Source organism: Ipomoea triloba, chromosome 1, assembly GCF_003576645.1.
Source record: "Ipomoea triloba cultivar NCNSP0323 chromosome 1, ASM357664v1".
Lineage (NCBI taxonomy): Eukaryota > Viridiplantae > Streptophyta > Magnoliopsida > Solanales > Convolvulaceae > Ipomoea > Ipomoea triloba.
Genome location: NC_044916.1, coordinates 3,736,585 through 3,763,124, shown reverse-complemented (window position 1 = coordinate 3,763,124; position 26,540 = coordinate 3,736,585). Strand labels below are relative to the sequence as shown.

General features: G+C 37.0%; 3 protein-coding genes and 2 non-coding genes across 8 annotated transcripts; 1 reads left to right on the top strand and 4 right to left on the bottom strand.

Annotated features, from left to right (window-relative positions):
- Window positions 1-710: 710 nt before the first annotated feature.
- LOC116030442 (60S ribosomal export protein NMD3) lies at window positions 711-3,569 on the bottom strand. 2 transcript variants are annotated; one of them, XM_031272701.1, is made up of 3 exons: window positions 3,391-3,569; window positions 2,945-3,087; window positions 711-2,516 (listed from the first exon to the last, which is right to left on the bottom strand). In XM_031272701.1, exon 3 carries the CDS (start codon window positions 2,512-2,514, stop codon window positions 967-969), a length of 1,548 nt encoding a protein of 515 aa, XP_031128561.1. In that variant the 5' UTR covers window positions 2,515-2,516; window positions 2,945-3,087; window positions 3,391-3,569; the 3' UTR covers window positions 711-966. The 2 variants fall into 2 exon arrangements, with proteins under 2 accessions (XP_031128561.1, XP_031128554.1); XM_031272694.1 differs by having other exon boundaries at window positions 2,945-3,038.
- A 64-nt stretch (window positions 3,570-3,633) lies between these two features.
- Window positions 3,634-3,704, bottom strand: TRNAG-GCC. The gene has a single exon. It is a non-coding gene; the product is annotated as a tRNA-Gly (tRNA).
- Window positions 3,705-11,230: 7,526 nt separating this feature from the next.
- Window positions 11,231-17,341, top strand: LOC116026947. 2 transcript variants are annotated; one of them, XM_031268374.1, is made up of 10 exons: window positions 11,231-11,342; window positions 11,415-12,342; window positions 12,908-13,177; window positions 13,282-13,492; window positions 14,049-14,158; window positions 14,241-14,440; window positions 15,144-15,247; window positions 15,797-15,984; window positions 16,098-16,297; window positions 16,825-17,341. In XM_031268374.1, the coding sequence occupies exons 2-10, from the start codon at window positions 12,090-12,092 to the stop codon at window positions 17,017-17,019; spliced, it is 1,731 nt and encodes a 576-aa protein (XP_031124234.1). In that variant the 5' UTR covers window positions 11,231-11,342; window positions 11,415-12,089; the 3' UTR covers window positions 17,020-17,341. The 2 variants fall into 2 exon arrangements, with proteins under 2 accessions (XP_031124234.1, XP_031124238.1); XM_031268378.1 differs by having other exon boundaries at window positions 11,270-11,328.
- LOC116026938 (callose synthase 11-like) lies at window positions 17,317-24,446 on the bottom strand. 2 transcript variants are annotated; one of them, XR_004099907.1, is made up of 3 exons: window positions 18,772-24,446; window positions 18,198-18,380; window positions 17,317-17,808 (listed from the first exon to the last, which is right to left on the bottom strand). XR_004099907.1 is itself a non-coding variant. In XM_031268367.1 (2 exons), exon 1 carries the CDS (start codon window positions 24,079-24,081, stop codon window positions 18,778-18,780), a length of 5,304 nt encoding a protein of 1,767 aa, XP_031124227.1. In that variant the 5' UTR covers window positions 24,082-24,446; the 3' UTR covers window positions 17,935-18,380; window positions 18,772-18,777. The 2 variants fall into 2 exon arrangements, 1 of the variants encoding a protein (XP_031124227.1); XM_031268367.1 differs by lacking the exon at window positions 17,317-17,808 and having other exon boundaries at window positions 17,935-18,380.
- LOC116002498 lies at window positions 21,046-21,125 on the bottom strand. The gene has a single exon (XR_004094479.1). It is a non-coding gene; the product is annotated as a small nucleolar RNA J33 (small nucleolar RNA).
- Window positions 24,447-26,540: the final 2,094 nt, after the last annotated feature.

The following is a 26,540-nucleotide window of genomic DNA, read 5'->3' as shown; positions in this document are numbered from 1 at the left end:
CATTCTAATCATGTACCAATTACCCAAGAGGCTATAATTGTTTGACGTATTGACAACAATCAATCTATTCATCCATTTTTAAACTCGTTATTCCATAGCATTTTTTAGACCCCAGTCTAATTCAAACTATCATGTTTAATAAATACGTAGTATCTTTTAACACAAAATTATAACAAATATTTTACAACAAAATATCTTAACAAAACATAATACCACATCTCAACTAGGCTCACTATTAAATGTTCAAATTTCATTTGATTTATTAGTTCAAACTCAACTCCAAATCAAATTCAAACATTACTTAACTCATACACTCCTACTCATGATGTGTATCAAAGAGTGTTTACCACTCCAAATTTCCCCAATATACAAAATTTTCAACAGTCTTAAATTCAGACCCCGTAAATGAATCAATAGGAACTTGGAAAATGCATCCCATAATGGGTTGTCCAATATCTTTAAAAAAAAAAAAAATGAAGAGGACAAAATGCTCACTGTAGCCATATGTGAATCATTGCCTCCTTATCTACAGAACAAATTGCATAGCCACTTGTCATCCTCATGATCTTACAACTTCCAGTAATCTATCTGGCAAATCAAGCATTCATGTACTAATATGCAGCAGAGAAACATGAGGAAAAAAGAGGCTTAATAGCACTGTATACCAGTACATGATAAAGAGATTTGGTACCCAATAAATCAAATGGACAAATTGCAGCAAGAAATGCAAGGTGAAAACCCAATCAATTAATGATCAAGCCATCATAAGTTTCTTCACTCACTAAAACAAAAAGATTTCAAGAAAAAGAAGAAATTGAAGGGAGCTGTGATATGCTACGCAACATTCCAAAACAAATGCATAATTGAAATAGTAAGTACTAAACACCATAGATTCAAGAGGGAAACCGTAATTTGATATTCTGGTCATATTTCAAACTCCTTAATCGTAGAAAGACAGCCATGGCTTCACTCTGCCATTCCGTCATCATCATCGCCTTCATCATCATCACCGTCACTCAAATGAAGACCAGCAAGCTCCTCCAGAGGAATCGTTGGGAAATCATCCCCGTCAGTCATAGATGCCATTTCTGAGGGTTGGTATTCTCTATTGCGGTACAATGATATGTTGAACCTCATTTCAGGATTCTCCTCCAAGTCTCTCAAGAACTGTTCATATTCTGAAGTCATCTTTTCTTCATTGTCTTTTCCTCTGCCAGTGTCATCAACTTCCATATTAAGAGACTTGAGCTTCCAAGCTCGAGGCTTGCCCCTCTTCCTCTGCCGCTTTTCTTCATAACTTTTCTTTATTAATACCACTTCTGGGAGGACAAGGCCTTTGTATTTCTCTAACTCAATATCATTATTGTTGGCTCCATACAAATCGTAACCAAAGGCATAGTCCCCAGGGTTCAAAAGATGACCTATATGTGTTCTTACAGAGAACATTATATCATTTTTCCCAAAATCAGACATGCGAGCTACTTGAACATCTGCCATGACATACTTTGAGCCACCAATATTAACTTCAGAGGAGACAGGCTCAACATCCAAAACTATATATTCCACAAGCTGCCTACTAGTAAGCAGAGGCTTAAATGATGCCCTCCAATATTGATCAGCATCCAGAAAACAGTGCCTCAAAGTGAATGGATCCAGCAAAGCAATGCTATTACTCACTTTAGTGCAGATCACAAGCGGACCGAGATTTCCCAAACTAACAGATACCTTTGGCGGGAGACAAACGAGATCCTCGCGACATATTGGAGAGATTTCAACAGAAAAAGTATACTTGTAATTGTAGTTATTGCTTTTGATATCATGAGACACAAGTTGCTTGTCATTACGACTTCTGACTGGCACTACCTTACCCACAAACTCCACAAACTTCACAGCATGACTCCTATTACCAAAGAAGAAATCAATCCCCTGATCCATTTGTTTAATTCTTATAGCACGGGAGGCAGCATCATGCTTAAGAATAAGCTGCTCCAGATAAAAGAAAGATCTTCTATGAGAAACATGTTGCCTTAGCTGTACTGAAGCCACCCACTGATCAGGGTTAGCCTGAATACGCGAGCACGCTTCACACAACTGATCTTGGACAACATACTCAACAGTATACGCTTGTTCAAGGATTGCTCCATGCAGAACCTCTTTCTGAACTGTCAGCCTGACTTTGATCCTCTTGGAATGAGGTTCGGTCCAAATAAACTCAGCATGCACCAAGCGAACTTTATTCAAATTTTTCAACCTCTTCACACAGAAAGTTAGAAGTTCTTTCGATTCAAGTTGCGCTTTGACCCAAGTTCTAGGAGGCTGTAAATAGGTGTCACATTCCGGGCAGTGACAAATAATAACATGCTTCTGCAACCCCTCTGTTATATCAACCTCAGAGCGCAAACACTTGGCGCACATATTGGCAGCATTCGGCTGCATCAATACACCACATTTGCAGCATAGAACGCTGCCAACTGTCTGAGTAACATTGAACATACCTGCTTCTTCTGCCATCATACCTATCCAGAAAGTAACAAGAAGAAAATATCTTCAACAAAAAAAAAAACATGGAATTACGGAAACCACACCCTACATAACAATATATAAGGACCGAAGACAGTAATAAAGAAGAGGAATTTAATTCTGCAGCTCAAATTATTGACTCAAGTAAGTACTACCAATATTCAAAAAAACAAAACAACAAAATCCTTTTTCAATATTTATTTTAACAAAATCAGACAATTAGAGAGAATAAGCATTGCACAAACATTGCAAAGGATTCTACAACCATAGAAATAGGTTCTCGGAGCAATTAATGTTAAAACCTAAGCAAAGGCAATGAGAAAATCATGAATGAAAGACGGCTGACAGAATTTTCTGAATCCACAAACCAAAACAGCTGTTATTTATATAGAGCATAATAAAATAAAACAGAAAGGAGAGCTACCTGCGTTCGAATTCAACCTGGAGCTTTGAAGATGGTGGAGGCGAAGCAAGAATAAATAAGAATTCAGCAAGAAACAGAGGCGGTGGATAGTCGGCTGGATAAAATGGAATTAAAGTCAGCGTCCTTCTTTTGTGTGGTTTAGACTGAAATTGTCAGAATTCAGAGTTTTTGTTTATCCAGAGGATGCCGGAGGATTCAGTATACTAATTGCTAAAAATAAAATAAAAAATAAAACTAAAAATGAACGATTCTATAACTTCGATCGAAGAAGAAATAAAACAAAAAGCAAAATTCAAGCAACTTTATTGAATTTGAGAGACTTGAAATATGCAATGTATGAAGCCGCATATAAACACATGAGAATACTCCTATCAACACGTAGCCTCCTACACATACCGAAACCAATTCACACGCCATGAAAAGAAGCATAAGAGAGTGAAACTAACCTGGAAACAAAATAGAGGCTTTCGGATTAGGAAAAACAACACAAAGCAGTGAATAAGCTGCGTGCGGCGTCGCGCGGAGTGAAGGAGCGGTGGCGGAAAACAAATCTGCCTCGCCGGCGGGATCGACGTCTGTGAGGCTGCTGCTAAACAGAGGCGGCGGAGGGCTTTGTTAGAATAAATAGGTAATGCGTTCGGCGCAGGAAATTAAAATAAAATACCATTAAAAAATAAAATAAAAGATAATGCACCAGCCGGGAATCGAACCCGGGTCTGTACCGTGGCAGGGTACTATTCTACCACTAGACCACTGGTGCTTTGTGTTAAAAGTTAATTTTAAGTAGTTAAATATACATAGTTGATTATTCCCCATGTAACAATAATAAAAACCTATGTAATGCACTATTAGACATTAAACGAAACTATAAAAATTATTAAAATAATAGAAAATATAATATAAGACTAGATAATTCAAAAATACACAAGCCACACAGGAAAAGCAAATTATATTATAGACCATTGATTCATATTATAATGTGGATCATATCACCGATACATGTTTATTTTTAAATAGTAATATTAAAAATGAATTTATAGTATACTACAAATGAATATGTAATACATTAAGAGCGAACCTTCTTTATTAAAAATGAAATTTTAAGTTAGTAATTTATCTTGTAACGTAGACCATAGTCCACATATTACCATTGCAAAGGGTAAAATTAGAGTTTTAGGTCACATTCGCATAGAAAATGTTGAAAATATTTAGTCACGCGTGTTCTCATTGATTGGATTGAAAAAAAAAATGTATAACATTACTTCATTTTTGTACGAGTTCTACTACATGAACTTTCAAATCTTACTCTCTGATGTGGTGGATACTGATAAGGTACTTTTTCATGTAGGTCCCTATACAAGTGTTTATATCAAGATTTTATGTGTGGGAGTAAAAATTGAAAGTAGAAAATGAGAGTACATATAGTATTTTTCTTTTTGCATTGATATATTAATCGACAATAATTGACTACTATACACATATCGTTACAGTCCGTTTGATTTGCTGAAAATTATTTGAAGGGAAGTATAATTGAAATTTCATTGTTTGGTTGGTGGAATAGAAATCGCTAGGAATATAAATTTCATTGTTTGGTTGAATTTGGAATTGTAAAGAATAATAAATATAAGGGAAAATGGTCAAATACACCCTCAAACTTTTAGTAATAAGTCAATTAGGCCCTTGAACTTTTGAAAGTTGCAATTAAATCCACAAACATGTTATTCTGTAGCAATTAAGCCAACTATCCTGTTGGTGGCCTGTAATTGCATGTCAATTAGGATTCCAGCGACTCCCCGACCAAACTCTGGCGAACCATACGTAATTTAGGTAAAAAATCAGGGACTGGCAACCTCGGTCGCGTTCTACCAGAGATGGTTTCTCCGTCGACTGAAGATGGCAACCAAACTGGCCGCCATCTCCAGTCGACGAAGAAACCATCTCCGTCGACCAGAGAAGGCTACCAAGTTGGCCGCCTTCTCTAGCAGAACGCGACCGACGGCGATCATAATGGTTGTTGGTCATTGATTTTTTACCTAACTTGCCTAAGGTTCGTCAGAGTTTGGCCAGAGGTTCGCCGAATCCTAATTGACCTGCAATTACAGGTCACCAACAGGTTAGTAGGTTTAATTGGTCCAAAATAACATGTTTGTAGATTTAATTGCAATTTTCAAAAGTTCAAAGGCCTAATTGACTTCTTACCAAAAGTTCGAGGGTGTATTTGACAATTTTTCCTAAATATAAAGACAATTATACCCCTACACAATAATAATAATGGTAATTTAAAAAAGGTGGTGAATGTATAATTGTCCTCCTTATTTTCCATGAAAAACAAAATACCAAGGAGTGGCAAAAAAAAAAAAAGGTAAAAAAAAAATTATCTATCCATTCTACCACTACATGTCTACATAGGATCCTCTTCAGTAAAGCCAAACCAAGCCTATCTTCTTACAAAACCTCATGGATGGCGACAACGCTCCTCAAAAACTTGCATGCCCAAAGACTACTATATATATACTCCATATTATTCTCTATATTTGTTAGGCATCGATTGGGTCGACCGAGTTCAATCATGCTCAATTCAAGACGTGGCGTTGTTGCTTACTATGAATAAATACGGTTAAATGGTTAATGTTTACATACTTACCACCAATTAGTTTTAAGAAGGGTATAACCTTGTGGTCTAGAGAGATCAACTAGTTTGGATCTCTTCCCGGGGTTCCCCCTCCATGTTTGATGTTTGATAAAAAATTATTAAAAAAAAAAAAACAAGGGCTCGAATTTTATAAAATATAAACTCAACGGAAGCAAGAACGAAATAAGAAAAAATTCAAGTCGTGTGTAACATACATTTTCTTTAAAATTGATTCGCTATCAAGATGCTAAGAGCGTTGTAGAGTCAATCTTTTAGGATAAAACGGATTACAGTAATATAGTTGAATACTCAAGTTATATTACTCTCAGCGAACTAAAACAACATAAGAGCACTTCAAAATTTTGTAGAGGTGTTGGCACAAATTTTCAAAGAATGATTTTCGAGAGTGAGGGGGAAAATCAAGGTTTTGAAGTTTGAAATCAGCAACCAACAATTTTGCCCAACACCAAGGTATTTATAGGAGAAGAAAAAATAAATAGCAAAAAACAATGACATTAACATTTGAATTAAGGTTTCAAAAAAGAAAAACATTTGAATTAAATATTTAAATCTCATTTGTAACCCCATAACTAGCCATTAAAACTGAAAATAACACATGCAATTAAGTAGTTAATTCTCAGAAAACAAATTGAAATTAATAAAAATTAATTCAAAAACTAATTATAATTAAAAAGTAAAATCGCAAAGTATACCCAAAAGGTACATCCAGACCGCAAGGTCACCTGGCCAGACCAGACCGCAAATAATTAAAAGTGAACCCCACATATATTTATATCACAAAATTATCACTTAAAATACTATTTTTGCTAACAAAATTTCAGTTTATTTCTCTTATGTAATTTGTCCAATAAAACTTATTTGTTTCGTTCGTCAATCCAAAAAAATTATATAAAATAAATACACCAAAAGACAAAACATGCAGTTTAACAACGTTATTGCTTTCGTGCACTCAACTCTCCAAGGTTGCTCATTTATTACTGATTACATGCATTTTGCCCTAATTAAGTACAAGCTAAGCCCCCTTAACTTGAAAACATTAGACTACCTATATTTGTATTTTAGAGTACTGCAAATATGAATACAATATCTTATAATATACACATAAGTGATAAATTAACCTAAAAAAAGTTTATAATAAGTTTTGCTAGCATTCGTAGTGTGAAAGGTTTGAACTATATCAAGGACCAGATTTAAAAATATGTATATATAAATTTGACTTTGTTGTGGACATATAGAGGTTGATAAATATAAAATTCACGTGAAGTTAATAACTTATAAAGTTGGTATAATATAAAAGTAAGTTAAGTAAGACAAGTAAGAAAAAAAAATGTGCTTAAATCAACAATAAATTAAACACTGAGTTGATAATTTTAAACATGAGTTTTATGTATTACATGAGGTTAGCCACTTAGCCATCGTTTCCAAAAACAAAGTTAGTACACAGGTTTTTTTTTTTTTTTTTGGAAAATAAAACTGCATTGAAATCAAGCCAAATTATCAATATTCCTCAAATTGTCTAAAATAACAGGCGGAGGAGTCAAGTTCCAAACAACACAATCAAACAAAGAGCAAGCCGTCCGAGCAAGCTCATGAGCCACCCTATTCGTTGATCGCGTAACTAAAGAGAAAAAAACATTAAAACTTCTCACTAATACTTTTATATATTCAATAAACAAGCCAGAGGGAGCATTATTAGCAATCTCAGATTTTAATTCTTGAAAAAACAACATGTGCGTCCATTTCGATTTGAACGTGGTCTAACCTCAAATCCTTTATCCAGCTAAGTGCTTCGTGGATTCCCAGAACTTCAGCTTCCTTCACCTTGTATTTACACCCTAAGTATTGTTAATAGTTAGTTTGTCCAAGACCTTGTGATCAAGCGGCATAGTTGTGGCCCTCTCAAGTGAGAGTAGGTTTGATCCCTAGTGGTGACCTTAGCTTGTTGTGCTTCAGTAGGTTGAAATTTTTTAAAGTTTGATGATATAATTATTTTTTTTATCAAAAATTAAAATGATTTTCTCTAAATTGTAGTATTTTAACATTATCAAGTTGCTGAAGTGGATGCATGACACGCCATATTTTCCTTTTTAATGCCTATTTGGCATATTCTTATCGTTATCATTATCTAATCTTTATTAATTATTTTTTCCTAATTTGTTTTCTGATCTTCATCTTCTTGCACAACCATGGCCACTTCTGCAATTTTTAGCAACAAACGGCTATGCTTCAATCACAAAGCTTATGAAGACAATGCTTTCATAGTTTCATATTCAGCCAAAAGAAGATGACATATTCCATTGCCAAATTAAAGCAGCCATGAATTTTAAAAATAATAATAAGTAATATTCATTTCTCAAATTATTATATAATTATATTTGGCACCATGTACACATTAGTCAAAATGGTCATATCGTCACCTTTCTAAGTGTAATCTATCGACTACTAAGAAGAATTCAACTCATTAGAGCATCCTTATCAATGGAATTTTTTTTTCTTTTATTTTTTAAGAGTTTTTATAAATGCGATGATGAGAGAGAATGTGAGATGAGAAAGGATAAAAAATAAAAAAAATGAAAAAATAAAATAAGAAAATAGAAAAGGTGTTGTGAAACTGACTTTAGTCAGTTCCGCAGGCTACTAATTTAACGCACCACCAGTCGCGTGCATTGGGGGCATGCTGTGCGCGAACATGTCGTCTCTTCCATAATTAATGCACTGTTCCAAAGTTTTATTCTTGCAGGGATTAATTTTGTCAATAAACTCACCACCACATCAGTGCAAACCCATTACTTTGCTTTTATAGTGTTCCAAAAATCAAGAATTATTCATTGGTGTAGATGCTCTTAGTTGGAGATTTTATTTGATTGTTGCATAGATTAGTAGGAGAGAGAACAAGGGGGCCAGAAGGGAAAGAATAAAGGGGGAAGAAAAGGAACTAACGCGCCTATCTAGTGCGCTTCAAGTGCTCGTGACGTGCACTTGATTCAAAACAATTTTTTTTGTTTTTTTTTTTGGGACAGTGGGTCTCACAAAAAATCAATTCTTGCAGGACAACTCAATCGTTCTCTCTTCACTCCTCTCTCTTCTACATGAGCAAAAAGGCTGCAAAAACCTCTCTAAAAACCACAAATGGGGAGGCTATAATAAATAGAGTTTAGAGGCGTTTAATTCCAATATCATAATTGAAAGTAGAATCAAAATCAAATACTTCACAATTAGAATGTAAATTATATATATGTGCGTGCACATGCGCGTGCACCCGAGACTTAAAAAAATGAGAGAAATTTTAATTTTTCCTTTCTTTTCTCTTGAACAAAAGTGAAAATTCATAAGGGAATCACTTAACAAAAATTCTTTTTGATTTGAATCTCATTCGAAGACATAAAAATAGTGAAACAAATAAGGTAATTAGATTTGAATTCGATAGTAGGGTTCGAAAGTTAAAACCCATAACGAAATGCCACCTTAGTTATATATTTTTTTTATAAGTTCAAATATATATTTAAAATTGGGTCACACTTGTGTGAAACCATCTCGCGGATCCTGAATTTACGAGATAGGTCATGTTAGATCGATATGTAAATGTAATGCTTATATTAGCAAATGTAATTAATACTAAATCAAGAATAAAATATTTGTTACTAATTATAAGAGAAAGTACAATACTTTTGAGAACAAATGTAATACTATTACATTTTGAAGTAAAAATATTAATTTGTTCATAAAAAGTATTATATTTATCTTATAAGAAATGTTACACTTTTATAAAGGAAAATGTAATATTTTTTATGAACAAATTAATATTTTTACTAAGTCGAGGAAAAAAATGGGTGTAGGCGGTTGTTAGTCGGCCGGCTACCTAGGCGATTGAGTTGGCCAACTCGGTCGAAACTTTAAAAAAAATTGGTTTCTCCGCTCAAAACGATGTCATTTTGAGCAATTTTTATTTTTTTTTTAAATTAGGCGCCGCTTAAACACCCTAGGCACTCTCAATGCTTGACTAGCACCTTCTGCAACATTGAAAAAAATTCAAAATATTGAAAAGAGGGGTTTATGAGATTGAGTGAGAAAATAGATATTAGGATTCACAAAAAACTGGAGGAAAGTCAAACATTGTTGGATATGCTCTAAATAACTGATCAATAACAAAAAAAAAAAAAGGAATGATTTATCCAACTTTAACTATTAACTACCATTTTCTTGGAAAACAATTTTTTTTTTGTTGAGTTCTACTGACTCTATTACATTATAGTATTGAGTTAATACCCGATATAGTCCTCGACTATAGTGGTTTTACTCAATTTAGTCCTAAATGACTTTTTGTACTTAATTTAGTCCTCGACTTTGATGGTTTTACACAATTTAGTCCTCTTATTAAAAATTCTGTTAGTTGACTGTTAGAAATAGGGTCCTAATGGTAATTTCTCATCCTTCATCCCATTTGGGATGATTCCTTATTCTTCCCTTTATTAAGATCAACCAAAAAATGTAAATTTTCGTACCAAATCAACTACAACCCTAAATAAATAAATACAGAGTAAATAAATATTTGGATACAAAGATTTACATTTCTGCGTGAATCTTAATAAAGGGAAGAAGCAAATGGGATGAAGGACGAGAAATTATCATTAGGACCCTATTTCTAACCGTCCACTAACAGAATTTTTAACAAAGGACTAAATTGGGTAAAACCATCAAAGTCAAGGACTAAATTGAGCACAGAAAGTCATTTAGGACTAAATTGAGTAAAACCACTATAGTCGATGACTATATTGGGTATTAACTCTTATAGTATTTGTTTAAATATACTTTCTCAACCTGTTGTAGCACAAAAAGTCACAATATCTCCACTGTGACTCGATCTCATGACCATTAATATTAACCAACATTTTCTTGGAAAATAATTGTTTGACTTTAGCCTATTGGTGCTAACAAGCTCGGAATGATAATGCCACTTAAAGTAGTATTTTTTCTTTTTCTATTTATTTTTTTTTAAAAAATAAATTAACTTATTACATTTTATTTTTAAAAATCTCATTTATCATTAAAAATTCAAAATAACTTTTTTATAATTATTGTTTTAGTAATACAAATAAAATAATAATAATACTTTTTAATATTAAATCATTTTAAAAAATTTAAATGTATAAACAAAAAATAATTTAATGATAGATAAATAAAACAATATATTTAATCTTTTTATGCATCAATTTACACATGCTATTGTATTTTTTTCTGAGTACTACTTGTTGACTCCACTGAGACTTGAACCCACTCCCATCATCCAAGTGGGAGTGTAAATTGAGACACAAAGTACCACTAGACTACAAGGCCTTTAGCACATGCTATTGTTAATAATAAACATTTAATTTATTAAACTTTTGTTATAAAAACCGTCAATACTATCAACTAATCAAAATATTAAATATTATTAATTAAGTTCCGATAGGGATAACCGAGTGAACAGAACATGATTCTTATATCAAAACATTTTTTCTATGACACCCGTTGAGTAGTACATGATTTCTTGGCATAGTCTATTTCTATTGAGTAATTTGCAGACAATTATACATAAGTAAAAATGTAAAATTTAACAAGTGCATATTTTCGAATAGTAACTGATCCACTGGTCTCCTAGTCATCTAAAAATTTTATTATTGATTATGGATCATCTACGGATTGCCGGACAATCTATGAGAAATCAACCGGCGTCGGAGGTGGAGGATATGACGTATGTTAGCCCATGTAGGTCCTTTTTATTATTTTTTAGATTTGATTTTTACTGTATTACTAAATTTTTATCTCATATTTTTACAGAACCAATACAATGCTACGGAGTTTACAAATACAGATGAATTTACATATGGATCCACCGAAATTTTTTAGAAAACTAGGACCCTGATCTGATTTGATCTCATTCCGACAAAACCCCTACAATTCCACACTGCTAACCCATTCATTCAACGCCAATTGATCTGTAGCTTCTGTTCCGTTCATATTTAGATTTACACTCAAAGCTGCATTTCTCTTTCCAAGAGAGAAAAGGAAAAAAGTGGGGTTTGAATGTCTGATTGTGTAGCTTTTTGGAATGCCAAGTGCTTTTAGTCTATAGTACTTTGTTTTTCTTGGGAACTGGTTGTGTTTCCTTGTCATTGCACTTTGAAAGATTTGCATATCAATATTTTAGGTTGGGGTGTGTGGTCATTTTGTTGCTGGATCAGAATAGTTGGGAAGAAGGGATTGGTTTGGGATTTTGAGATTGTGTGGAGAAGTGGGACTGATTTTTCTTGATGAAATTTAGCTGATTCTGTGGTGAATTGGTAGCATTGGGTGGGTATAGCAAGTGGATTGTGGGTCCTGGGATGAATTGAGTGTAAAGATTTGTCCTTTTGATTGGAATTGTTGGTTTTCAGGGTGGGATAAGAATTGGGTGAGTTGATGAGAAGGGGAGGGGATGAGAGGTGGTGAAGTGGGGGGATTGAGAGGACAACAATGACTACTGGGTCATCTGGTCTTCGTTCTTCAGGGAGTTATGGTTCTTTGCAGCTTCACCAATTCCAGAACGGTTCATTGTCAATCCAAGCCTCGCCGCCTATTCCGCCAAGAAAGCCTCCTAAGATGTTCAAGGAGAAGGAGGGGCTGTTCCATTGGATCTTCAAATTCGCGCCTCGAAGGAAGATTGGCATGCTGCTCTTGTGTGTGGTTTCTGCTGCCGTTTTTGTTTGGGTCTTGTATGTTGGCAAAGGTTGGGTTTCTTGGATTTTCCAGTTGCATTTATATGTTTACCCCTTTTGTCTGGCTGTTCTATGTTGGCAAAGATTGAGTTTCTTGTCTCTTTAATTGCTTTTATTTATCTTTAGCATAATGAGTGATTTTAGCTCCAGAATCTTTGCTTAGGATACAGGATGCAATACACATTGTTTTCGTGTATTCTGATTGTACTGTAAAACTATAATATTGCTACTGTTTATATCTGGTTAAAGTTGAAATTGCAGTGCTTTAATGCAACTCGACACTTTGGACCTAATGTGCAGGGTAATTTTTGGGAGGTTATTGAATTGTGAGTAGTCTTAAAAGTTACTGAAAATAACAATTAAGAAGTGTGTTTCGAGATGGGTGGATTCTATTGTTTAAAATTTATTGTGCCTCCTTGTACTTTTGTGTTGCATGTTCTTCCTGCATATGAATGATATGATCATGTTGGTTCCTTGGACTTAATTTTAGATGATGTTTTTGTGTTTCTCTAATTTGGTCTTCTCTAAAATTGTCTCTTTATCTAACAATCAATGCAACTTTTTACTTATTTGTAGGTGAAGATTCCCAAGTACTTGGAATGCCTAGCATCAGCATCAACGCCACAATTAAAAATATAGACTTTTTTTCAGAACCTGAAGAAGAAAATAATAATCGCCGAACTGGTTTGGCTGAACCGAGTAGTATTGTAGGAATTGCATCCACTGCTCACCCTCCTCCTACTCCCCCTGTATATTTTACAGGATACAAACTTCCTCCTGGGAATCCTTGTGAGGGTTTCACGTTACCTCCACCACCAGCAGATAAGAAGAGGACCGGACCACGGCGTAAGTTTGGAGATACTTTCTTGAAGCTTATGCTTTATCTGATATGCTCCGTAGAAACTGAGTTCTAATTACTCTAAATAAATTTTTCCCTGTTTTCTTTTCAGCATGCCCGGTCTGCTACCTTCCTGTTGAAGAAGCCATTGCGTTAATGCCAAGTGCACCGTCATTTTCTCCTTTTATTAAAAATTTGACTTATATACATCAAGAAAATTTAAACAAAAGTGAGTTTGGAGGTTCGGAGTTTGGCGGTTATCCTTCATTGAGTCAGAGGGAAGATTCTTATGATATAAGAGAGTCGATGAGTGTGCATTGTGGGTATGTACTGTTAAACTTCGGCCAGCATATTGTTAGAATAAATTCTGATTCTAGTCCACATACTATAGTGGTATTTTACTCTTTCTTGGAGATGAGTAGTCTTTAAACTATTCAAAATTGGACAGAATAATCTTTCTTTCGGGTTTCACTAGCAGAATGACTATTGTTGTCCAATTTTCAATAGTCAGGGGACCATATTTGTCTAACTTCCAATCTTGAGGATGGGCCATTGTTGTCTAATCTTCAGTCTAATAGTAGAACCTGAACTATTAGAACTTGTATAAAAATGGTCCTCCTGCTAGTGTTAATAGCAGAACTCTAGTTGAGGATTCCCATGTCCACTTTTTAGAACTTGGAAGACCATTTTTTACGAAATTGATAATTGGGTAGTAAAAGTGAAATATCACTATAGTTTGGGGAGTAAAACCAAAATTTGTTTGTACTGTACTCTGTAATTATCATTCACCGAGTCCTTTAAAATTATGCTAGGCAATTGTTTTGTTCTAAATACTTAGTCTCTCTCTCTATTGATTACAAAAATATATTTTTGTGACAGATTTGTCAAAGGAGCCAGACCTGGACACGGGTCTGGTTTTGACATTGATGATTCTGATCTCGATGAGATGGCAACTTGTCAAGGCGTGGTGGTTGCATCAGCAATCTTTGGTACTGACCTCTCCGATTCAGTTAAACTTTATGCCATGTTAAATTGCTGCTGTATTTAAGTAACAAGTACATTTTATACCAGGGGCTTTTGATGTAATACATCATCCGGCGAATATAAGTGAATATGCCAAAAGAAATGTCTGCTTTTATATGTTCGTGGATGAGGAAACCAAAACATTTCTAAGAAATTCAAGTGATCCTGATAGTAGTTCGAAAATTGGACTGTGGAGAATTGTTGAAGTCCATAACCTACCCTACAGTGATTCAAGGCGCAATGGAAAGGTAATTATTTTTTCTGCGGTACATTATTTTCTTGACATACTTCCGTGTCTTTACTATATGCTGTAGGACACATAAATTATAATATCTTTAATTTCTGTTTAAAAAATCGAGCACTCAGAAAATTGGCAGGTAAAATACATTTTCATTTTTAAATATTAAAGGCAAATGCTCATGGGTTTGTCTTCCTTCCTTTCCTTTGATCTCGAACTCTGTCTATGGTGGAGTTGTACTATTTCAACAACATTTGGTTTCTGGTTTATGGGTTTTTGTAGTCACGGTTACTTTGATTTAAGACAAAAAAGAAATACTGAGTTTATATTAAAATTATATTGTTTATGTTTATCGGATAGAGATGGAAGTGCAAATTTTTTTAGAGAAATAAGATCCATGTACTTGATCCATTAGATTGGACTGAGATTTAGTTTCGTAATGATATATATGGAATTTCAGATTTGCAGGTGGCATTCTTGCTATAGTTTTGCGTGTTTTAGATTGGTTAGTTCTGTACTGTGGTCACTTATGTGTATATGATCCCGAGCCTTCCTCTTTCTCCTTTATTTTGTATATACTACTCGAATCATGGACTAATTTTATGTCATAAGCCCGTGTCTGAATCCATGAACACGAACTTTTCTGTATGTCTGGTGGGACATCAGTTATCATGTAAGAGATTCTATAATGGCTGTCCGCCTCTTTGTTTCAGGTTCCAAAGCTCCTACTTCATCGGCTTTTCCCAAATGCCCGCTATTCTATGTGGATTGATGGAAAACTTGAACTGATTGTGGATCCATATCAAATTCTTGAAAGGTAATATTATATAGTGCTAGGAACTTCTTGTCAAATACTCCGTAGTATTTTGGCCCGAACACTTTTTAAACCTTAGATCTTTGATGGTGGATGTTGCTTCCTGTCCATTGAGTAAAGTTCTTTAAAATTGGAGAGATTATCGGTCTTCTCTGTTCAGTGTTGTTTCAAATATTTCATTTTCTTCTATTTACTTGTAGGGATTTTAAGTTTTTTACCCCGGTAGCTAACATGTCTCATTCTTTCTCCCTTGGTAATTGGAAGCTATTTCGTTTGTTCTAGGGCCAACCTTTCATGATCTTCTGTTTCATATATGACTTTCCTGAATTCGTTTTTAGAAAATAACGGGAAGGATGTTCTGCAAAGTTTACATTCCCAACCGAAACCAGTTTAATTATTCTCTTTCGCTAGTTACTAAATTTAACAGATTTACGAAGATCTTTCAAGTATTTGCACATTATTCCGATGTCATATAGTTATACCATCAGTGCAACCATCATGTCTGTAAAATAGGTATTAATTCTTGTAGCTAAAGAAGTTGGTACGTTCCAGGTTCTTGTGGAGAAAAAACGCCAGCTTTGCAATTTCAAGGCACTATAGGCGTTTTGACGTGTTTGTGGAAGCGGAAGCGAACAAGGCTGCGGGGAAGTTTGATAACGCTTCCATTGATTTCCAGGTCGAGTTTTATAAAAAAGAGGGCCTTACTCCATTTTCTGCTGCTAAATTCCCGATTACAAGTGGTGAGAGCGGTTCCTTGTCTTCCTATTCCCGATTACAAGTGATGAGAACTTTGGCGTTGATAACAGCTACTTTGTGTTTGATACACATCTTTGTTACGTGATTTGGCGTGCAGATGTTCCCGAGGGATGTGTGATTGTTCGGGAGCACATTCCAATTTCTAATCTCTTCACCTGCCTTTGGTTCAACGAAGTAGACCGTTTCACTCCTAGAGACCAGATTAGTTTCTCGACCGTAAGGGACAAGATCAGGTCAAAGACGAATTGGACTGTACACATGTTCCTGGATTGTGAACGACGCAACTTTGTGGTTCAGGTAACCTTTCGAAATTCAACTGGTTTAAACTTGTAGCGGTATTCTTCTTTCCCATCATGTTCATTTAGGAATTGTGGGTATCATGTCACTTCGTTTGATCTTGTGTAAGACTGTCTTACATGAAATGTATAATATTTTTTAGCAAAAACATAATATTTTTAAGGATCCTATAGAAAAGTATTGCATTTTCACTAAAAAGCATTACTCACCTGAGATAGTTTCACAAAAGTTTTTGTATTTTCGCTTTACATACCAGCCCGCTTTACATCAATTATATCCAACCCGTGGATAGTTTGTTATTATTTCTAAATTTCGCAAATATGCAGGCTACCATAGTGATATTCTTGAGCACGAGTCTTGTATGAGACTGTCTCACGTGAAATGTATAATATTTCTTAGTGGAAACATAAAAAAGTAGTGCATTTCTGCTAAAAAGTATTATGCGTGGCACAATTTTTTGCTTTACATACTATACATATCAACCCGTGGATAATTTGTTATTGTTTTCAAATTTTGCAATCATGTAGGGTTACCATCGAGATATCCTCGAGCACTGGTCTCCCCCGCCTCCATCTATCGTCCATCCTCCACCCCCTATTCTCGACGGAACCCTCAAGGCTTCCGGCAATATTCCGGTTAGAAAGGGTCCTCAAAAGCGTGGGAGAGAGAGGAGATCAAGGCGTCATCGGAAGGCGTTGCCGGATATAAGGATGTTAGCTTAAGAGTTAAGAGTCTAAGAAAATTTTGGTTAAGCAAAAAGAGTTCATATTCTTTCCTTCCCTGTGTTCAAGAGGATGTATGCAGGGCTAGGGGAATTGTGAGATATGAGTGTTGTTTTTTCCACAAGGGGGCAGCTATCAATTTTCTTTTTTAGTTTTAGAAAATTAAAATTTATTTATTTAATTTTTGGTGTATATATCTGAGATTTAAATAATTTTGTCTCATAGGTGGTGGGGCCTTGGTTCTTTTTGATCTTGAGATGTTATAGCAATGTTGTACTACATTGGACCGTTCAAATGTTAGCTCATGCAGTTTAAATTTCAAGAAATGTTGGAACAAATATCCATGAGAATATTAACACTCCCCAAAACGTTATTAGAACATCAAGAGTATGATGTTAGTACCCTGGTCGAGTGAATAAAGCATAATTATTGTGATAAAAAGTTGTGTTTGCGATTATTTTCTATCATTGGCCTCTATGGTAGATTGATAATCTATCATTGGCCTCTATGGTAGAATCAATCTGGGGACCTAAGAGGTGGTGATTTACCCTGTGGCGGATATCAGCGGTTTGAGTTCGCGACCCTTTGTCCTAACCATTGTAGCACGTGTGTTGCCTAGGGCATAAAGGGCATGATGACTTGAAGTCATCCTCACTTCGAAGCTTATCACCAGCAGTCTGTTCAGGATTCTAAACTCAGCGTGGCAACTAAACACGAGGGTTGAGCTCGGTGCGGGACTTAACTCAACATCTTACATTGGTGATTGTGTTCACATTGGTACATGAATACCTGATACAAAAAGAACAGGAAACCATAAAAGATCCTATAATGCTCTGTATAGGATGGATTTTGCCCACAAAAGACAAAATTCCTTTACCCTAGGTCTCCACATCACACCCTGACTCAACAGAATAGTGGATAAATAAATCCCAGATGGGTTTCTAAAACTCTTCATTACGCCCAACTCAGTTCTGCAAATGTTTCAGACAATTGAACCAAAAAAGCCATGTACATGGGAATAATCACACTAGGAAAGAAAAAAACATGGCAATTCTAAAATACCAGAATGTTCTCCTGCTACTCATATTTACAAAGCTGCTCTAAGATCATCTGAAACTAAAAAGCATGGAAGTTAATGGGTTGTTTATTCCCCTACTGCCTACTATGTCATTCCTCACCTTCGTATACACGTAGGCGTGGATTCCAGCTACCATAGTTCACAGTTATAGTAGTAATCTGCGACGATCTTGATTCAAAAACCCGAACTTCGTTGGCAGAAGGGCGCTGGCGTGAACCTCGTTGGACAGCAAAAAATGGGAGAATGCGTGCGTTGAAGAGCACCACATTCATCGGCCCATGACCTGATGATAAGGAATTATATGCGAGGAGGAAATTAATGAACGTGCTCCAAAAACGCAAATCAAATCATGTATGGTACTAGCTTCGGGCTTAAAGACAACATTCTCGTTTTTTATAGGACAAAAATCGAGGAACATGTAAGAAAAACATAGGACTAAGTCTGGATCACGTATCTTTGATGAGATTAAGTTTATAAGCAGAATAATCGTTTAGCTCTAATAGAACATGTAAAAGTGTTTATATTGATGAATTAAAATTTAAAAACCAACATTAGAACAGAACACGATCATGAAAGAAGTGAGCTATGCAATTAAAATATCCAAAACAATAAAGGCACCAAAAAATATGTTCGATAGAAAAAATGCAAAAATGGGAAAGAAAGAAAAAAATTACCTGAGATTATGAAGATTTGGCTGTGAGTATCCGAGAAATCTGAAGCCCTCTGCTGAAAGCCTCGTTGAAGAGTATCCTCGTTTGCATGGATTGAAACCCGGGCATCCAAGATAGGAATGCCAAAGGAGCCAAGACGATTAGTCCAAATATCATATCATAAAGACGGGCCAAGGATACAACAGTTTCCCAAACCACGCTAGTCTCCAGAAAGGGCCGCAGCACGAGGGCAATTTGGATGATACCCCACCCCGTGGGTATAAACGCCAAGAAACTAGTAATGAAGTCGAGAACCGAAAACTTCGTGAACTCCAGCAATAAAACAATAACGAGTACCGTGATCACGATGACGAGCAACTGCACGACTCGGTAATATATGTGCTGGTTCATGGCGTATTTGTCCTTGGCATATGCAATGGCGATATAAATCGCCACGGCTGCAACCATGTAGATCCAAGACAGCAAGTAAACCGAAATTCTCGTGTCGTCGCCGGTTATTTGCAGGTGGTACACAATCCCGTACTGGAAAAAGAAAAAACGAAGGTCTAAGATAATCTCGAGCAGTTTTCCCCAAAGACCCGTCGCTCTCAAGTGTTCCTGCTCCTCATACCACCACGTTTCCCAGCTCTGATCGGCTTTTGCAAACACCCCTCGGTTATACCAAATCCAATTCATGAAATCATCGAAGTCGTAAACGGTATTCAGCCAGTCAAACCCCGTGGGATTGAAAGCGAAAGGAGCCATAATCCACGATAGCACAAGGAACCAGCTCGAGATAGTCATAGCTATATACACAAAAGTATTCTTAGCCAACGGGCTATTCGAAGCATACACTATAAGAATCACACCGAGTTCGATCCCCTTTACGAAATGGCTGCGAGCATACAATCTGTAATTCTCGGCAAACCTTTTGTGCGAAACCACGAAGCCTCGGCCAGTTGCTCGATACTTGGCACCCCCGTGCAGAATGGTCCGGCCAAAGAAATGTGCACGAGTTCCCATCGAGAAGGTATAAAATAGCGAAGAAAGCTGCAACTGCATCGTTATAAAATCCCAAACTGACGAAAGGAATCCATGCTCCAGAGAGTTCTCGACAATCATTGGAAGGGCGGTAAATGCACCGATCTGGATTACAAACTGTTGATTTAAAATTGCCCCGAGGGCTTTGTTGTTGGTGGCATTGCTTCTCGCGTAATCTTCAACGCCACTGAGCGCAAGGTATAGGCGGCCCCACAGGAACGCGTATACCATGATTACTACCATCATGTTGTTGAAGAAGAACCCCACGGTCGTGTAGAAGAAAGAAAGCATGCGAAAGAAATCTAGTCGGTGCCCCAACCTGTACACATCTCGGCTCAAAACTTGCTCGCCATTGCCACTAGCAACCTTAGCCTCGAACATCGAAATCTGATTCAACCCAACATCCCTTCCTTTACCGACTTGTATGTATTCATGGTGGGTCACATTGCCGCCTCGAAGTGTACAATTAAAACCCGCAAATATGTCTTCACTGATATTGATCACCCTCGAAGCCTTGCTAATGCCGCCCCGAGACAAGAACCAGAACCTATCAAAGACGTCGGGATGACCATAGTGCATACGTACCTTAAGAGGATTAGCCAGAACACGCTGCCCCAGTGTCACGAAACTTGTTTCCTGAGCAGACATGAACCAAGCGAGAGACGACACCGAACCGGTAAAGATGTTTTCACGAACCCCGAGAATAGTAGGCTTCCTGATTCCGTGATAGATTTTAAATTCCTCCAATAGATTCCGCATCTTGAGTGCCTCCTCAAAGTAGTTATCTTGGTTCATGTCGATCGTTTGAACTGCCTCGCCTCTAGTGAAGATAATGGCATGATTTTGATTCTCGGGTTTGCCCTCCCCGAGCTTCAGTGGCCCGGGCAACTTTATGCGATAGATTTCCACCTCTCTCTTCAACTGTTGATCGTACTTCACTAACACAGAGAAATACTGCACGCCATCTCTACCCAAGTGAACCTCGTCAACATAAGCAACACGGAGCGCTTCATAATTCCTCATCAAGTATGATATCTCCTCGGCACGTGGATCGCCCTTTGCCTTCTGAATCCCGTAGACCTGGCAGGTCACCACATAAGTGAATTTCATTAGAGCAGCACCAAACTCGTGCCCTCTAAAAAGAAGTGTCACACTGCTACTTGCTCGGTGGAGATTCCGAGAAGAGGCAGGATTTCCACAGGCTAACCCATCAAAGCCGTTGTTTTGGTTCAGTGAACCTATATCGACTGACCCATGCCTTATGTCCACCTCCGCTGCAGAGTCGAGGAAAGCAAGCATCTTAAGAGCCCGGTAATAATACATCATTCCTCTAACGGTCCGAGATAATGTCTGGCCCCTATACGATGCCCAGAGACGAAGTTCCCTTATTTTGGAAGTCCATATCTCATTATCGTCGTTCATTCCTTCTCTACGCATTCGTTCTAAGAAATTCTCCCATTCATCTTCATAAATCTTCTGGAGGTAAAATATGATAGAGATACCATCTTGATTTTCACTTCGGAGACTTTCTTTGCCATATATTACTTCTTCGTCATAGTAAGGAGTCAAGACACTGAAGGCCATCATTTTCTCGACCTGGGTAGCTCGCGGGATATTCATAAAAAGTGAGTTGCTGAAGAAAGCCATACGCCGTCTAGCTTCAATATTTTTCGGAACATTATGCATTGAATCTCGGGAAGTTAGAATTGCCTGCAGACGACGTAGTTGCCTATAAAAGAAAGCATCTTGAATGTCGGGGAACACAACAGCGTTTTCAAACAGAAACCCGGTGGTTGTATCCTGGTTAAGAGGCGCGAGACCTTCCTGCCTCAACTGTGCCACGGGCTTCTTCACTTTTGGGAAATCCCGAACCGAAAGCTCGTACAGTGCTTGCATTACATTCACGACCTTACTCAAGTCCTGCTTCGGAGAGAGCAGGAGCCCAACGAGAGATACTAGCTTCTCGTGAATCTGAGGCAAAACCGTTGTCTTGTACGCCTTTGTGAATTTTTCAAAGCGGAGGCAATCGTCGATATCCATAAACAGTTTCGTGACGATGGAGTGCTCTTCGGTATCATATTTAACGAGCTCTAGAAGCAGGAATTTGATGCTGTCATACGCCTCGATAACAGCGCACCGCCTATACTCGTTCTTGCATATCCTAAACCACACCCACTGGTCGGGAGCCTCCCCCAACTCCGTTGCGTGGCTAAGAGCGAGCAGCAGCTCATTACACAGGAGAACACACGGCCATCGAATAACCTTAATATCCCAACAGTTGGGCGGCAATTCTAGTAGCTCGAGCTCTTGATCACTAACGAGGTCCTCTTCCCTCATAGCTATGATTATCTCGTTCCATATCAACGCAAACCTAGTGGCTTCCACCTGGCTCGATTCAATCTTCTTGTACGGCTGTCCAAACCCATACCTCAGTTTCAGCCGATGGATTGCATCCCGCAATTTCTGAACCAGCGTAGCCTTAGCAATTGTTCTCTGATCTTCGGGCATCAAATTGAACTGCAACGCACTCGCAAAGAATTGGAACCGGAGTCTAAGCTGTTCAATGTTTCGAATCTCGCCTATATGTGAGAACAACCCGATTGTGCCCCCAACAACCGAAGAAAACACTGTATACCAGATTTGCAAATCCACAAGATATATTAGAACAACCGGAAGCCACAACATTACAACCGCAAATTCGTTGGTGCTACCAAAGAATTCGTGCCACTTATAGTGCACATTCGGAGTATTGTTGAGATCCAAAAGAGCCTTTGTCGGGGTGACCAGGGGCTTTATCTGAAGAAAATAACTAAACGAGAATTTTGAAGCCAGAACCACAATCCAGAATAGCGTGTACTTTATGTTATTGATTAGTCCTTCCCTAAGCCCTCTGCCAACATATATATGACTGTAAAACCACCACGTTACCAAGTACATAAACGGAATGTTTGCTTTTTCCAGCAGATTTCGGATCCACGGAAGAACAAAGAGAATCAGAGCAAGCACCTCCGGGGTTATAAACACGAGAGCGGTTTTCAGAAACACGATAATCCTATCATCAGCTTCATCCGACCACCTCCTATCAGCATTCTTCTGGCTCCAAATCCTCGCATAAAACACCCCAAACACAACCGTCCAAGCAGCAGCAACTAAACTCTTCAACACCATCCTCACGCACACCCACATAGTCTCTCTCGAGACCAAACTATACTGAGTCCCGGCATCAAGAACCGACTGCACAAACCTCAACCCAGCCCACGTTATGAAAACCGATAGCAACTCCACCTGCACATCCCGCCTCTCGAGAGCCTCCCACGGATACTCCGTCCCTTCCCAAGCAACAATAGCCGCCGCCTGAAAGAACAAGATCAACAACACCCACAACCTATCGAAACTCCTAAACACATTCCAAAACGTCCTCTGCTCCACAAACCCCGTCTTCCCCACTCTCCGCTCCTCGTCGAGGGAGAAAAAGCTACACGACGAATCGAGAGGCCATTTCAACTTCTTGAAACACCTCCTACTCCAAAAATACTCATTTATATCATCATAATTCCTCCAAGCCGAATGGGGAGCCGTCCCATTCCTACTCCTCTCGACCTCGCGCCTAATCGCATTATATATAGGTGTAACAACACAATCCAAGAACCCAAATTGCTTACAAGTCCAGGGAATATAAGGCTGCCCAGTTTGCTCATCAATTTGACCATCAAGAATATAATTAAGTTCCATAGCCATATGATGAAATATAAAGCATAAACATTCAGGGACAAAACGGACATTAGCAGCCTCACCCCAAATTAGCAAAAAGAGGGATACATACAAAAGCTCACGGCGGAGATTCTCCGGGCCCTGGCGGTTCCTGGGGAGCCGGATTTGGGATTTTTTGCAGTGAAAAGAGCACCAGGAGGAGTAGTTCTTGAGGAGCTTCTTGCGGAAATGGTGGAGGGTATTTTGGTCCAGGCGGTCCGGGGCCGCCGGCGGCGATTGGCGCATTTGGGAATTTGAGAGATGGAGGACCAAATGCTCTCTCTGATTCTTCACACTGTCATCTTGGAACCCGAAGAAGATTCCTAGCCAGTCCAGAAGATCCATGGAATCTCGCCACGCCACGAACGGCGGTTTCCGGAGGTCCCCCACGAAGCGGAGCGCCGCCGCCGCCGACCGGACTTCCGGGTACCGGAGAGACGGGTGGTCGGTTAACAAGTTATGAATCGGAATGATGTTGAACTCCGCCACCGCCGCCGCCTCGTCCCGGCGGCGCGTGGACATACTACGCTGCCGGAGATTCATCGCATTTGCTCCTTCGACAAATTCAACCCCACGGGTCTCCTTAAAAACCCCGAATTCTCGAACCCAGAAACCCTGAAGCAGCTAACGTAGTACCAAAACTGTGGGTTTATGCATCTATACACACACATATAGATACACATATAGATACATAACTCAAACAAACGCTGTGGGTACTAAGATAAGGGCATAACTGAAAAAACGGGGAAAAAGGCGAGACCTTTGAGGCTTTGTTGGCGTGGTTTACTGATTGAAGGTTGAAGAAGAAGAATGATGAATTGATGATACGTGGGGGTTACAATTTGCGGTGCGTGAAGACCAATCTCCAAGGGCGCGAGTGAGGATGCGTCTCTCTTGGGTAGTAATGCGCTCTGAGTGGGGCCCCGGGGCAAAATGACAAGTGAAAAACTGTGATATCAAACATGGCATTATGGGGGTGCGGGAATATAAAGATGATGCAAAGAATATACATAATTATATACACTATAAAAATAAAAACTAACAAAATTTTAAAAAAATCATATTGTTACACGTGAAAAGTACAGTATATTTATGCTGCAACAGAATATTTTTTTTCCTAATATGTTTTATAACGCTTATCCTACTCAGAAAGTAAATTTTAAACGAGATTTTTGATAAGGAGCTTTTTTCTAGTATTTAATGTTAAAATATTATTATACTGGGAGCAATTTTAACAAAATTGATCAGTTTGTTAGCTTGATAATTATAACATTTTAAATGGGATGAGCATTTCGGTATTCAATTCAATTTTTTCAATTTCGGTTCGATCTCGAAAAAATGAAACCATTCAATTTAACATTACAGTTCGATTTCAGTTTGATATTCAATTCAATTTAAGAAACTCAAACATTACCTAACAAAATAGCAAATCCAAACATTATGCCAAAAAATTATGTACGATAGTTTTTATGCCAGAAAAGGGAAAAAAATCTAAACGAAATAATGTACGTGGAGTTTATTGAGCAAATATTATTATTATTATTATTATTAATTAATTAATTAATGTTGGCAATAATTTGTTAATTATTGCTGCTCAAGTGCTCAGCTTCACCATAGTATAAAAAGCTGCAGATGTAACATAATATGGAGTGGTTGCTCGACATGTAAAAAGCTGTTCAGATGTAAGATGCGTGAAACGCGTCTTGTGATCTTAGCTGGTAAAGAAATACGAGGAAAATCAACTTAGATTCTCCATAACAGATTAATTGAAACTAAGAAGGTTATTAGGCATCTTTCAAAATGAGTTAATTTTGAAACTTTGTGGTTACTAACCCAACAACTCGACCAATTCGGTTGGGGTTGCCTCCTCTCTCAATTATACTTGTTCTTATTTTTCATCGTTACTTATTTGCGAAGTAATTTTTTTGTCATTAGAATCTATTAAAGTTGTATTAAAGAAACTACAACGCATATAATTTGAGGAAGAAAAATACCCACTTTGTAAACAATTATTATAAGAAAAGTGACAGGTCTAATAATAATATAATTGAAGAACGAAAAAGAAATATGATTTTATCATATTTAAATACAATTTAGATTTTAAAAATATGAAGTCAATATAATATGGAGGAAATAAATTGAAGTACACAATGCAAAAGACAATTAAAAAGCGTTCACCACGTGCCCATGTGGCCAATTGAAATTTGTACACTTAGCCGTTAGCACTAAAAAAAAAAGAAGTAAATAATGGAGCCATAGAATATTAATTTTGAAAAATATTTTATAATAAAGCATTATAAATTTATAAGAATATTCTACGTATTATTTTTTCTCTTGATATGACATTAAATTTGTTAGGATGTTGTTATAAGGGTCAAATTTTTTAAGTATCTTTCTTATCAATAAAATTCTTTTAATTTATTGATTATCATTAATTAGTCTACCCCATTTCACGTTAAAAACAAAAATGTATTTATTAATTAAATATGGATTATATATTGTCGTTACATTAGATAGTGAAAATTGTGCCGCGGTAACATGATTTTTTTTTGTCCATCGCCAATCGCCATAAACTGACTGGCCTACTCGACATTAAAAAATGAAATATACTTATTAATCAAATATCACGTAAAAAATAAAATTAATATATAAAATCAAGAGAAAATGTATTATTATTCTTATAAAAAAATATCACTATGTTTTATATTTATAAATTATAAGTTGAATCTTCTATTCATTTAATTAAATGTATAAAAAGATACCATGTTAGTTTATGTAGTTTTATATGCTATTTAATGCGTGTATGACTGTACCATGAATGTGTATTTTTTTTAAATAATGCATATTTTTATAATTTAGTGCCAAATAATAATTAAAAAATTGATTATTATTTTTTAGATAAGAGAAACTCATAGTCACTCATTGAGAGGTAACCCTCGTTCCTGTATAATAATTCAGAAATTATATAAGAGAGGTAAACCACACGGAAGACCCGGTGCAAA